The sequence below is a fragment of the Gigantopelta aegis genome, chromosome 9 (assembly GCF_016097555.1).
Source record: "Gigantopelta aegis isolate Gae_Host chromosome 9, Gae_host_genome, whole genome shotgun sequence".
Lineage (NCBI taxonomy): Eukaryota > Metazoa > Mollusca > Gastropoda > Neomphalida > Peltospiridae > Gigantopelta > Gigantopelta aegis.
Window position 1 is genome coordinate 36,565,647 of NC_054707.1, and position 14,067 is coordinate 36,579,713.

The 14,067-nt window shown below is 39.9% G+C and overlaps 1 protein-coding gene across 1 annotated transcript; it reads right to left on the bottom strand.

The window, feature by feature from the left end:
- Positions 1-8,687: 8,687 nt before the first annotated feature.
- Positions 8,688-11,100, bottom strand: LOC121381924. The gene is made up of 3 exons (XM_041511349.1): positions 10,889-11,100; positions 9,991-10,140; positions 8,688-8,905 (listed from the first exon to the last, which is right to left on the bottom strand). Exons 1-3 carry the CDS (start codon positions 11,070-11,072, stop codon positions 8,763-8,765), a joined length of 477 nt encoding a protein of 158 aa, XP_041367283.1. The 5' UTR covers positions 11,073-11,100; the 3' UTR covers positions 8,688-8,762.
- Between the last annotated feature and the right edge of the window lie 2,967 nt (positions 11,101-14,067).

Consider the following 14,067-nt stretch of genomic DNA (forward strand, 5'->3'; position numbering starts at 1 on the left):
AATTCTGTAAAAAAACTACTTGGAGTACAACAAGGGGCCTGTAATGAATTTATATATAGTGAGTTAGGGCCTTTTCCTCTGTATATTATGAGAAAATTAAGAATTTTTAAATATTGGATTAAAATACGAAATACTGAAAATTGTATCCTTTTAGCTATATATGAGGAAATGGAACGATTAATAGTACAGGAGCATTAGGTCAAAATTATAGGGGCAGCTGGAAAAAAATAGAGAAAGCTGAATTTTTCAGTGAAGGTTTATTGATGCTTCCAGAGTCATAATCCGCAAACATTCCAAAAAGTCTGCCTAAGCTAACCGCAGGAGGGAAGAAAATAAAGATGGCCGCCATTATCATTATGCGTTTACCTATGTTTGGAACTAAACTGAATACAATGCCATTTTAATACCATTTTTCAGGGATTTAGAATACAGGAAACTCATTTATACCATAACCTAATGCTTTAGAGTGTTAATTCCTTACAAAGACTATGTATTTAAATTTAAAGGGATACTTACGTCACCACCCTGGCTAGTTTTTCCTTATTTTAAATTAATTTATTACTCGCCAACAGGTATATCCAGAGGTTTCTTATCTAGGTTGTAGAACTATACTTTTAGCTGAATATTATTAAGGAAAGATTGCTGGGGTAATTAGTAAGGCTTGGTGGCGAGTTCTTGAAATGATTTCCGACCACTTAGGGTCATGACGTAAGTTCCCCTTTAATGTATATCATGATTTAAGTCTGATTTAAAATCATCAATGCAACACCAATCACTAATTATAATTAAAATATGAATTAATTAAGTATCAACTTTAAAGTGTGTCAAGGTAATAACATGATTATATGCTTGTTTAATAAAATATATGGCTGCTTTCACACTAATTCTCTTAACAATTTTATTGGTCAGTGTCTTCACCATCAAGTGGACAGGAGTTTGTACAAGTCTGTTCGACACATATGGAGCACATAGGTGTACAATCGAGGCCTGTTTTACGGCATTTGCATCTCTTGCCGCATACTGTTTTACAACCACAAGATATGATGAACAATACCTGTTCTGGTGCAATGGGTTTATCAGTCCAAATGATGGTGAGCATTCCATCTTTTAGCTCCCATCCCCATTCAGTTGGATTCAAGTGAGCAACATTACCAAGCCACTCTTGAACTGTGAAATAGGCTCGGTATGAGTGGTACTTCGCTGTTGCAGAAGTAGGTGGGAGGATCTGAAGTTGGAACGTGCTGGATGTCTTGCTCATTTTTTGCATATACTGCACATACCTCAGCTTATCAAGTGCAGTTACTGACTGTTTGGCATTGTATAACTTCAGCAGGAACAGTTCTCCCACCCTGGCGATTTCATCGGCACTGGCATTACTCTGCTTAAATACATCAATAATGTTCCAGTCCCCTTTGCCTAACACGTCAATAGCCTTCTTTTTGTCAATGCCGTACATCGCTGATGTGGTATCACACCCAGTAATGGCATGTGCTATCAAAATATGTTGCCATGTTTGTGGTGCCATTTTCTGTTGGATGCTCTTTATATTATAAATTGACTCTCGTGAGTACTGCATGTAGATGTTGTCTGTGGTCAATCAGCATGACTAGCAGATCTGTGTCTTTGCCAACAAGCACCACTGGTCGTGCATTTGTATCAGCAAAATCCAGTGCTGTGCAACAAAGTAAGTAGTCAGCATCAGCCTGACTTTGGCAGCAAGCAACACCCTCAGAGATAAGTCTTTCCTTCAGCTGTTCAATTAACCGTGACTTGTTAGTACGATTTGCTGGAACTGAAAGTTGATTGTTGGTGACTGGTGTATTTGGATCAAATACTATATCTGCAGAAGTATTTTTCACAGAGCGACAATTCTGTTCTGCAACTTTTGTGGACATACTAAGATCGGTGTAGCCATCAAAGCAGATTGTGCAATCTCTGCCATAATTTTGTAGCACATGTTTTACATAGGTGTCACACGCATCATCATATGTGCATTCAATTGGCCATGTTACACTCTGCAACATATGTCCTCCATCCACCACATAGTAAGAGTTCTCAAGACTATTTCCTGATACTGGCACAACAGAAGCTTTCAGGTGTTTGGCAAGAACACTTTTGGTGTTTTTGCGCATCACACCCATTTGAAACAGTGCAGGTGGCTGTTTGCTGAACTCATGTTTGAGATGATTTTCCATATCAGATGGCTTTCGTATCACACAGGTAACCCGCATAAAGAGTAGTGTTGGGTCGACTTCAACATCTTGGCCAAGAACAGTGGCAGTATTGGTGGCTGCCCCAATGGATATGACGCGGTCATTTCGTTTGAGTTTGACATTAGAGTAGTTTTGTCCTGTTAAACGTGCAGCTGCTTCTATACCTAACTCTACTGCACAATCTGCATGGGAACATTTAGGAGACACAACCCCTGTTGAAATGCTGACCAAGACATCATGATAATCACCACCATAGGCGAATGGTGGGTGGGAAGTGAAGTAATTCCAAAAGGTGATAATATGTCTGCCATCACGTGTTGTTGTGGTTGCCCGCAGGTCTGAGTGTTGGTCACTTGTCTGAGAATGCACACCACAAAATGACTCTAATGAATCACATACAGGAACGGTTTGTGGTAGGGCATGGACAACTTTGGCTTGTGTACTCGTTGTAATACCACGACCATGTGCTAGACCTTCACGTACTTTAAGCATTCGCATCAACACTTGTCGATTGTCTGGTCAGTAAAACCACCAGACCAGAACCTGTGGCTCCTTCTGATGGTCCAGTACCCACATGCTGTGTACTTCTCATATTGGTCCTTGGCCATTATTTTGGGCAGCTCTTTCATCTGGTCCAGGTATAGCCTTGTTGATTTGGCATATGCAGTATGTCCTCCAGAATGAAGAACCGGGGTCATCTTTGCAACACAGTACACATGTAGTGCCCAATGACCAGTGCGGTCAGCACGGATGAATAACAACAGGATATGCACCATCTTCATGTACTCAATTCATAGTTGTAGAGAGATCCTTCACAAGATCAACCAATATTTGTGTGACTCGCGTGAGATCATACTCAGGGAGTAGAGTCTCTTGGCTGCATCCATCTTTGAGCAGCATCTCGTGTAGCGTGTCCAGTCTATTCAAGTCCACACCATCCAAACAGTTTGGCGTACGAAGCATCTCCGAAACAGCAGCTGCAGCAGAGAGCATGTGTGCTCTAAGAGCACGAGCATATACATGGCCTATGAGCATGTGTTAGACAGAATTTGGTGCATAGACCGTTTCCCACTGCTCCTGCAAACCACTACAACACCATTTTTACTACTATTGATGGCCACCTTTGTTTTCTTGCTTCCCGCGGTTAGTTTAGGGTTAAATTTTGGAATGTTTGCGGATTATGGATCAGGAGGCATCACTTTACCATCCCTGAGAAATTCAGCTTTCTCTATTTTTTTCCAGGTGTTTCCATAATGCTCCTGTACTATAAAGGGTAACTGGGTAACACAAGTCAAACAAGAACTAAATAGGCTTGGACTAAACTATATATGGAATATACCACATGTTGGTAACAGAGAATATAATATAATTAAGGAAAGAATTTACGATAATTTTAAACAACATTGTTTTAGTCGAATAACGACTTCACCGAAAGGTACCCTGTATAAATGTTTGTTACTTGAATTCAAGCTACAAACATATCTTAGAAAACCCATACCATTAAATCACTTAAAAGAAATATCAAAGATCCGAATTAGTGCACACAAATTAAATATAGAAACCGGAAGGTATAGGAAAATTGACAGGGCCGAAAGAAAATGCACTATTTGTATCTAATGATATTGAAGACGAATATTATTTTATCCTTATTTGCCCAGCTATGAATGATTTGAGGAATAAGTATATTAAACAATGTTACCACAGACGTCCAAGCGTATTTAGGCTCACTGAACTGTTAACAACTGAAAACAATAAAGACATCAATAACCTGGGAAAATATTTAGTTTTGGCAAATAAAGATAGAGACGATTTACTGCAGCTTACTTAAAATAAGACATCCACTAACCTGCCGTTTCATTAGTTAGTATATTAATCATATTTCATTTGGTATACATCAATATATACATATACATTTAGAATTAGAATTATTACTGTACCACGATAATGTTTATAGTGCATATATATATATATATATATATATATATATATATATATATATATATATATATATATATATATATATATATATGTACATCCCACCACTATTACTAGTATACTATGTTAATTTTACCATTAATTCTTAAATCACTCTCCACCTGTATTTGTATATTTGTATATATATTGTGATTATATATGTATGTATTTATGCTGATATTTTTTTCTTTTAACTTAAGGCAAATAAAGAACTTGAACTTGGGAACGTTTAAGGCCACTACACCGACATCTCTGTCACGAACCATTAACTGTTAACCACTAACCCACTGTCCTTGACAGACAACCCAGATACATGAGGAGTGTGCCCAGGACAGTGTGTTTGAACCTTAATTGGATATAAGCATGCGAATAAATATAAACGAAGGAAGGAAGGAAATGGTTTATTTAACGACACACTCGACACATGTTATTAAAATATAAACGAAACGAAGCCAGCAGAAGTAGCCTTTATGGTGGCAGCTAATCTCTCATTTTAGTATAGAGGGGGTACGTAGCCCAGTGGTAAAGCGCTCGCTTGATGCGCGGTCGGTCTAGGACTGATCCCCAGTCTGTGGGCGCATTGGATTATTTCTCATTCCAGCCAGTGCACCACGACTGGTATATCAAAGGCCGTGGTATGTGCTATTTTGTCTGTGGGATGGTGCATATAAAAGATCCCTTGCTACTAATTGAAAAAAAAATGTAGCGGGGGATTTGTCTCTAAGACTATGTGAAAATTACCAAATGCTTGACATCCATTAGCCAATGATAACTAAATCAATGTGCTCTAGTGGTGTCGTAGTAACCGAACGTTAGACACAACTTGTGTTTGGGTGTCGTTTGGGCTATCCCTGAAATGACCATGTGGAGGAGGTTAAAGGTTGAAGTTTGTTTTGTTTAACGACAGCACTAGAGCACATGTTTAATTAGTCATCAGCATGTTTAGCAGGTCTACACTGTGGCGAGCAAAGTTTACAGGAGGATTGAGACATGCTCCCCTGGAAAATGTATTGAAAAAAAACTGCCTGAGCGGAGTGGGGGGAGAGGTGGTCGACTCCGAAACCCACCCCTTGCACACGCGCCTGCAAATGGGTGTAAAACATTAGTCAAAAGTATATGGTTACCACTCGGTATCTCGGTCGCGTGTGTGTGTGAGCATAACAAGTAGATGTATAGATACGATGAGCTATTATGGGTCCCAATGTACCAAATAATTCCTATTGCCGGTAATGATAACGTCTGCTGATATAAGCAGCGTATCTGCACACCCAGGAAGTACTACTACCCCCCCCCCCCCATAAAAGTGTGGCACCTCACATTTAATCTACCTGCAAGAAAATAGATTTGATTATTGGGTTGTTTTTTGTTTTTGTTTTTTTAGCAACCTGATTTTTTTTGCAGAAAATTGCAGTTTCATTTTTTGGGGGTACCTTGCACTAGTTTCAATCTCTTGTGTACACTGCATATGTATAACAATTGTATAATTGTATTTATTTACTGACATTAGATAATAGGTGGGGCGGGATGTAGCCCAGTTGTAAAGCGTTTCCTTGATGCGCTGTCGGTTTGGGATCGATTCCCGTCGGTGGGCCCATTAGGCTATTTCTCATTCCAGCCAGTGCACCACAACTGGTATATCAAAGGCCGTGGTATGTACTACCCTGTCTGTGGGAAGATGCATATAAAAGATCCCTTGCTGCTAATCGAAAAGAGTGGCCCACGAAATGTGTTGAGTGCGTCGTAAATAAAACATTTCTTTCTTTTATTTTTTCTTAATAATTTCCAGCGCTTAACTTAAGAGGCTAAATCACGCCATTGCATTGCACGTGTTCAACTTTTGTTTTCCATCCGTCTTATAGCCCTATAATGTAACCGGCGGCAAACATATTGAATAATATAATAAAGTGAGAGGATCGCAGGGATGAGTATTATGATAATTTTTATATCAAAGTTTGTTTTGTTTAACGACACCACTGGAGCACATTGATTAATTCATCATCGGCTATTGGATGTCAAACATTTGGTAGTTCTGACAAATAGTCATCAGAGGAAACCCACTACATTTTGCCTAATGCAACAAGGGTAGAAAACTTACATAATTAAATGAGAAAGAAAGAAATGTTTTATTTAACGACGCACTCAACACATTTTATTTACGGATATATAGCGTCAGACATATGGTTAAGGACCACACAGATATTGAAAGAGAAAACCCGCAGTCACCACTTCATGGGCTACTCTTTTCGATTAGCAGCAAGGGATCTTTTACATGCACCATCCGAACGACAGGGTGGTATATACCATGGCCTTTGATATACCAATCGTGGTGCACTGGCTAGAACGAGAAATAGCCCAATGGGCCCACCAATGGGGATCGATCCCACACCGATCGCGCATCGAGCGTGCGCCTTACCACTGGGCTACGTCCCGTCCCTAATTAAATGAGAGTGCTCATCCTTAAACGGGTACTCGACTCTTGAAAAACGGGTTCTCGACTCTTGAAAAACGGGTACTCGACTCTTGATAAACGGGTACTCGACTCTTGAAAAACGAACTCGAGTCTTACTAGACTCGGCCCGTGTCCGAGTACTCGAGTACTCGTGGAGACCCTACTTGCTACTAATGGGAACATGTAGCGGGTTTCCTCTCTATGGCTATAATGTCAAAACTACCAAATGTTTGACTTCCAATAGCCGACGATTAATTAATCAATGTGCTCCAGTGGTGTCGTTAAACAAAACAAACTTTGATATAAAAATTATCATAATACTCATCCCTGCGATCCTCTCGCATTATGACGTGATGTTGACTTAGCAACGTAAGTTTTGATTGTTGTTTTGTGATCCAGTGTTCCAGTGGTGTCGTTAAACAAAACAAACTTTATTTATTTTTGCTACCATTGTAAAATGTTTCTGACTAACAAAGCCTTATTAAAAACTAACATTACACGTTAAATACATTTTCCAGTTTAGACTGACCAATGTTTGTATATTCAGTGTGGGGTTTTTTGGTTGTCCTAATAGTTGTAGTAGCTGAAACCACAGTTTAATTCCTAATATATATGTGTTTTGTATGTACGAAATTATTGGGAGATGAAGTCTCGTCTCGGCTTCTAGAAACACTTAGGCAATCAGAAGCACATGGTATATACACTGATATTCTAAACTAGAAAACGCATTTTATATGTAATTTTAGTAATTTAAAATGATCTGTTGGTCGGAAACATGTTACAATACCAGCAAACTCACGACAGACTCCTTAAGGGGAAATGATTTTCACATAACATAGATATATCCGCATAATACTGGCATGTCCAAAACAAATCATAGGTCACCGCGAGTATATTATAGTAACGCTGTAATATAATTACAACTAATAAAAGTAAAATAATTAAGATCGTTTTCCATACACGTGTTGTTGTTGTTGTTGATATTGTATTTGGGTGTTAATAATTATGCTGGGGCGAGAAATTATTGAATATAGTGTGCGCTCTATGTTGGAGCGATAATTTATTGATTTATTTCATGACATTGTGCGCTCTACTTGATTTTAATATACGAGGGGCCGCTTTTCGCAGGGCCTCTCGACTCAAGCTGGTTTATTATGTGAGGGGCCGCCGTTCACGGGCTCCCTCGACTCTTGACCTATATTGAATTAGGCTAGGAGCCACTGTTCACTAGCCCGAGTACTCTGGCTGTAGAGGGATAGACGGACATTTGGACAGATATTCAATTCAGCCTTGGGCCCCCTCCCCCCTAAATTTTTCGATAGTTATAATTTTATTATACATGTATATTAATTTTCTTTTTTTTACGATCCCTTGAGATTCCACCGCATGTCACTGGCCGCCACCCCCCCCCCCCCCCCCCCAAATGAATTTTCTGGATCCGCCACTGATTATGATATCACGAGACACTCTGGGAAATATTCTCTATATATATATATAGTTTCGTCCTAGCTGACAAAAATGTCAAAATATCCATATTGCCAGTTATTTGTTTTGGGAAGCAATCTTGATCGTCATCTTGAATATTTCAAAATGCTCACGCATACCAAGTTTGGACCCCCTCCACCAACCCCACCCCTTGGTGGAGAAACGTAGCCCAGTGGTAACGTGCTTGCCTAATGCGCGTTCGGTTTTGGAACGATCCCCGTCGGTGTGCCCATTTGGTTATTTCTCTTTCCAGCCAGTACTCAAGAACTGGTGCAATAAAAGCCGTGATACGTACTATCCTGTCTGTGGGGTGTTGTACACAAACGATCCCTTGCTGCTAACTGAAAAGAGTAGTCCATTGTGTGGCGATGACGGGTTTCATCTTTCATTATCTGTGTGATACTGAACCATTTATCGAACGCCAAATAACCGTAATTAAAATGTACTGAGTGCATCAATATATAAAACATTCCTTTCTTCCTTCCTTATATCGGATCCCATACATGCATCTATTCAATAGTAGATGATAAATTGATATAACAAAACAAATAATAAAACAGGTTAGCTAATTGTTATAATAATCAGATTTATTTTGAATACTTGTTTTTTAAATCATCTTTTTCCATGATACAAACGTTCTTTTAACCGAACCTATATCCGATTCTAAATTGCCCGCCAGTGAATTTAAGTCCGGATTTCCCAAATGAAAACGTTGGTTTCAGGTTTGCTCTGAAATTTCCTCGCTGGAACGATAATCCGTTGGTTCCCAATTTAAAACCCTTTCCTGTGTAGAAAAAAAAGTAAAAAGGTATAACGATACAATACACAAGGCTATACATACATACATACATACATACATATACATACATACATGCACACACACACACACACACAACCCCCTTCCTCCTCACACACACGCACACGCACACATGCAATACAACCAGCACTAATAAAGCCTCACCTGGGGTTTATAAACATTGAGAATAGACAGCTTGCAGTAGGTAAACATGAACGAAGTTATGTCTTATGATGTATGGCTACTTTGCCATTATTCAGTTATACCAAACTATATCTAATACGACGTAGCTATGAATAAAACACTCTTCTGGACAAATCACATGCATTTATTTTCTGGCAGTGTTTTGTTTGATCATTTCGTAGAGATCTACCGTGCTTTTAAAAACGAAGATTGTGGGCGGCATGTGACCGAATGGTAAAGCACTCGCCTGATACGCGGTCAGTTTAGGATCGATCCCCGTCGGTGGGCCCATTGAGCTATTTTTCGTTCCATCCAGTGCACCACGATTTGTATATCAAATACCGTGGTATGTGCTATCCTGTCTGTTGAATGATGCGTATAGAACATCCCTTGCTACTAATGAAAAAAACAAGTAGCTTGTTTCCTCTTTAAGACTATATGTCAAAAATACCAAATGTGTGTAACATGCAATAACCAATCATAATAAATCATTGTGATCTAGTGAACACGATACCTAAAAACATTCTGTCGATCACGGAAGTTGTGGTAGTTACGGGTCAAAATTCGGGCAAAATCATTTCATTGGTCAATGACGTAATAAACGTTTTACAAAACAAAGATGAATATAGCATTCAACACGTGTATTTGTTTATAAACATGTTTGACGCATGGCCGTCATATTAACATATATTCGTATTTGCTTTGTGAAATTTCGTTAAGTTATTGACCAATGAGATAAGCTGGTCTAATAGTTGATATTAACATTAATATTTCAGGTTCCCCTATTTTTTTTACGAGTATATATTGGACCTCAAGCGCAGAAAGTGAAGTACAGCCCACCCCCATCCCCCACCCCAATCCCCCGGTTCTTGTGGGACAGGCGCACTCACCTAAGTTGAAGTTAGTTTTGAACGGTATCTTGGGAACTGGTGGTGGTGGTTTGAAGTTGAACTTGGGGACAGGGAACTTAGGACTGGGCGGTAACCTCTGCCGTTTGTCAGGTGTCTGTGATTGCACCGCTTCGTCGTCAAAGAGTTCCTCTGAAACATACAGCAAGGTACACGTACATTGTCAAAACAAACACAGACAGACGCTCGTCTAGCTTCATTTATGGAGGGGTACATTACTGTGCTTGTATACACTCAAACATACACACCACACACACACAAACACACACACACACACACACACACACACACACACACACACAATTTACACACAGTATGTGCGTGTGTGCGTGTATATGTACGTTCGTGCGTTTGTGAAGTATGTGTGTAGTGTTAATATGTTTGTGTGTGTGTATGTGGTGTGTGTTTGTGTGTGTGTGTGTGTGTGTGTGGTGCGTGTGTGTGTGTGTGTGTGTATGTGTGTTTGTGATGTGTGTGTGTGTGTGTGTGTGTATTTATATGTGTATATATATATATATATATATATATATATATATATATATATATATATATATATGTGTGTGTGTGTGTGTGTGTGTGTGTGTGTGTGTGGTGTTAATATGTGTATGCGTGTGCGCGCGCTTGAGTACAAGGCACATTTAAAAATATCAATCAAACATTTGTTTAAGAGATTAAGTAATTGTTTTTTTATCGTGAATTCCACTGAATTTACACTGGATTCCGAATCTCATAATAACTGCCTCCAGCAGCCACATCCTGAAACGTCACGTTTCAAAAAGGGACGAAATTGGAAAAAACGTTTGTAGAGTATTTCATAAAGTAATTAACACACTGAAATATCCAAATGGATATCTTAATATCTTAAATCTGTATCACTTACCAGCAGCTCTTTTCAGGCTTTCACGGGCTTCGTCGACAAACTGCTTCAATTCATCTTCTGATAGGCTGGTGATGTCCAAGTCGTCTCCTCGTTCAACCAAAATGTCGTCTGCTTCTTTATGAGATCTCGTCCAGACAGAGGGCAGCACTGTCGCAATCAGAAAGAGAATCGCCAAATTCTTCATCGTGGTGTCTGATACTCTGTACTGTTGTCTGATCGGCTCTTTTATAATGATTCTCCGACATTAACAACCAATCAGTTGATTTATGAATACGGAAGCGGATTTGTTAAAGATCCTGGTTTCGCACGTGCAATAAATCGATTCCCAGTACATATACTCATCCCAAAAGTTAATGTTCCTTGACAGACAAACAGACAGGCGGACAGACAGAGAAAAAGATACATAAGTACATACATAGATGCATGCATGCTTGCATACATACATGTATACATACATATGCCAACACACACACACACACACACACACACACACATACAGATTCGAGTCACAGCAACGACATGAGAGACAATACTTGAGGCCAAACTATATAGAGATTCCAGTTTCAGCAACGGCAGGAGACAATTTGTGAGGCCAAAAAAAGGCCTTTTATCCCCTGTGCCCATGCGTTTGTATCTACGTATGTACTAGTCATACATACAATATATAGGTATTCACACATCTATAGTTAACGAAGGTCAACGTGGTAGCGCTAAAGGATCCTTATGAAATGCGGCCTCGGATAAATTCAAAGGGGCGGGACGTAGCCCAATGGTAAAGCGCTCGCTTGATGCGCGGTCGGTTTGGGATCGATCCCTGTCGGTGGACCCATTGGGCTATTTCTCGTTCCAGCCAGTACACCACAACCGGTATATCAAATGCCGTGGTGTGTGCTATCCTGTCTGTGGGATGGTGCATATAAAAGATCCCTTGCTGCATTAGGGAAAATGTAAAGGGTTTTCTCTGCTAAATACGTGTCAGAATTACCAAATGTTTGACATCCAATAGCCGATGATTAATTAATCAATGTGCTCCAGTGGTGTCGTTAAACAAAACAAATTTTTATATAAAAATTATCATAATACTCATCCCTACGATCCTCTCGCATTACGACGTCAAGAACAGACGTGACGTTTACTTAACAACGTAAGGTTTCATTGTTGTTTTGTGATGTGGAATATTAATGTGAAGTGGTTTCATTGTTTTGTGATGTGGTATATTAATGTGAAGTTTTATTTCTGGATTCCCTGTTTTGACGTTCAGTAGTGCAAAAAGGTTGGTTTTAGTGTATAAGTTTTTATATTTTTATTTTATTTTTATTGTTGATATGGGGCCGTTCGAATATTACGTAACGCTATTTTTGTCAAAATTAGACACCCACCAACCCCCTTGCAATGCCCCGTAACGCTAGACCATACGCCCCCCCCCCCCCCCCAAAACAAAATAAATAAAAAATAAATAAATATATATATATTAATAATACGTAACGCTCGGAGATACCCCCTCCCCCAACACAGACAAAGCAACGTGGCAATGTTTATTAAACCCATGTGTACTACGATGACGCTATTTTCACTTGCGCCATTTTAATTGATCACCGTGGTTGAAAAAGAAAAATTATACCAGGATACGGACGAGCTCACACAGAGTTGTCCAAAAAGACGGTTTAACTTGAAGTTGCCAAAGTTTGGAAGGAAATGGCATGTTTAAGAGAAAACAAAATTGTGTTACGTAACGCTGTTCAATACATCCCCACCCTTTGTAACGCCACATAACGCTTGGACTTACACCCCCACCCCCTAAGCGTTACGCAATATTTGAATGGCCCCTATGTGATGTACATTACAAGCAGACATACATTTTCATAAAATAACATGACTAATTTCATTTCATTGCAGCTGTCGTAATAGTAAATAATATGCACAGATTAAAATAATAATAATAATTACTAAATGCCACATCTTTACGGATTTAACGCCTTGTCACGGATTTAACACATTCGGTAGCATGGGACATATTTTATACTAACTCACCTAATAAACCATACATAAAATTCAGAGGTGGATTTTGTAGGGGCGACGAACTGCACCCTATTGACATTGGTACTTGTTAATATTTGGGGCGGGACGTGACCCAGTGGTAAAGCGTTCTCTTGATGCGCGGTCCGTCTAGGATCGATCCCCGTCGGTGGCCCCATTGGGCTATTTCTCGTTTCAGCCAGTGCTTCACAACTGGTGTAACAAAGGCCGTGGTATGTACTATCCTGTCTATTCTATGGGATGGTGCATATAAAAGATCCCTGTGTGGTTCTTAACCATATGTCTGACACCATATAACCGTAAAATGAAATAATAACTCTGTTGAGTGCGTTGTTAAATAAAACATTTCCTTCTTCTTCATCTACACCGGCCTCGGTGGCGTCGTGGCAGGTCATCGGTCTACAGGCTGGTAGGTACTGGGTTCGGATCCCAGTCGAGGCATGGGATTTTTAATCCAGATACCGACTCCAAACCCTGAGTGAGTGTTCCGCAAGGCTCAATGGGTAGGTGTAAACCACTTGCACCGACCAGTGATCCATAACTGGTTCAACAAAGGCCATGGTTTGTGCTATCCTGCCTGTGGGAAGCGCAAATAAAAGATCCCTTGCTGCTAATCGGAAGAGTAGCCCATGTAGTGGCGACAGCGGGTTTCCTCTCAAAATCTGTGTGGTCCTTAACCATATGTCTGACGCCATATAACCGTAAATAAAATGTGTTGAGTGCGTCGTTAAATAAAACACTTCTTTCTTTCTTCTTCATCTACAGTCTCACACAACGGGCAATTCTAAACTAAAAGGACACTGTTCAGAGGGGGGTCTAACTCAGTCGGTACAGCGCTCGCCTGAGGAGCTTTGGTCGTAGGATCGAACGCACTCGCTGGACCAATTATCTTTGTGTCTTTGTTGTGTGTATAGGGACGGGACGTAGCTCAGTGGTAAAACGTTCGCTTGATGCGCTGTCGGTCTACGATCGATCCCCGTCGGTGGGCAGGCTGGCTTTCTCCCGAATTAAACGAAAATGCCCCAATCTGGGTGTGGTGTATATATAATCATGGACAAATAAAGAAGTATGAGTTACCTTTATTACATTAACTATCATCCTGCAGAGACGGGGTGTACCCAGTGGTAAAGCGCTCGCTTGAT

Bases quoted from the DNA above. Each gene is read 5' to 3' on its own strand.
- LOC121381924 (XM_041511349.1), bottom strand. From the start codon at position 11,072: ATGAAGAATTTGGCGATTCTCTTTCTGATTGCGACAGTGCTGCCCTCT. The intron at 10,141-10,888 runs GTAAGTGATACA...TGTATGTTTCAG, and splicing joins AAGCCTGAAAAGAGCTGCTG to AGGAACTCTTTGACGACGAA. The intron at 8,906-9,990 runs GTGAGTGCGCCT...TTTTCTACACAG, and splicing joins CAAAACTAACTTCAACTTAG to GAAAGGGTTTTAAATTGGGA.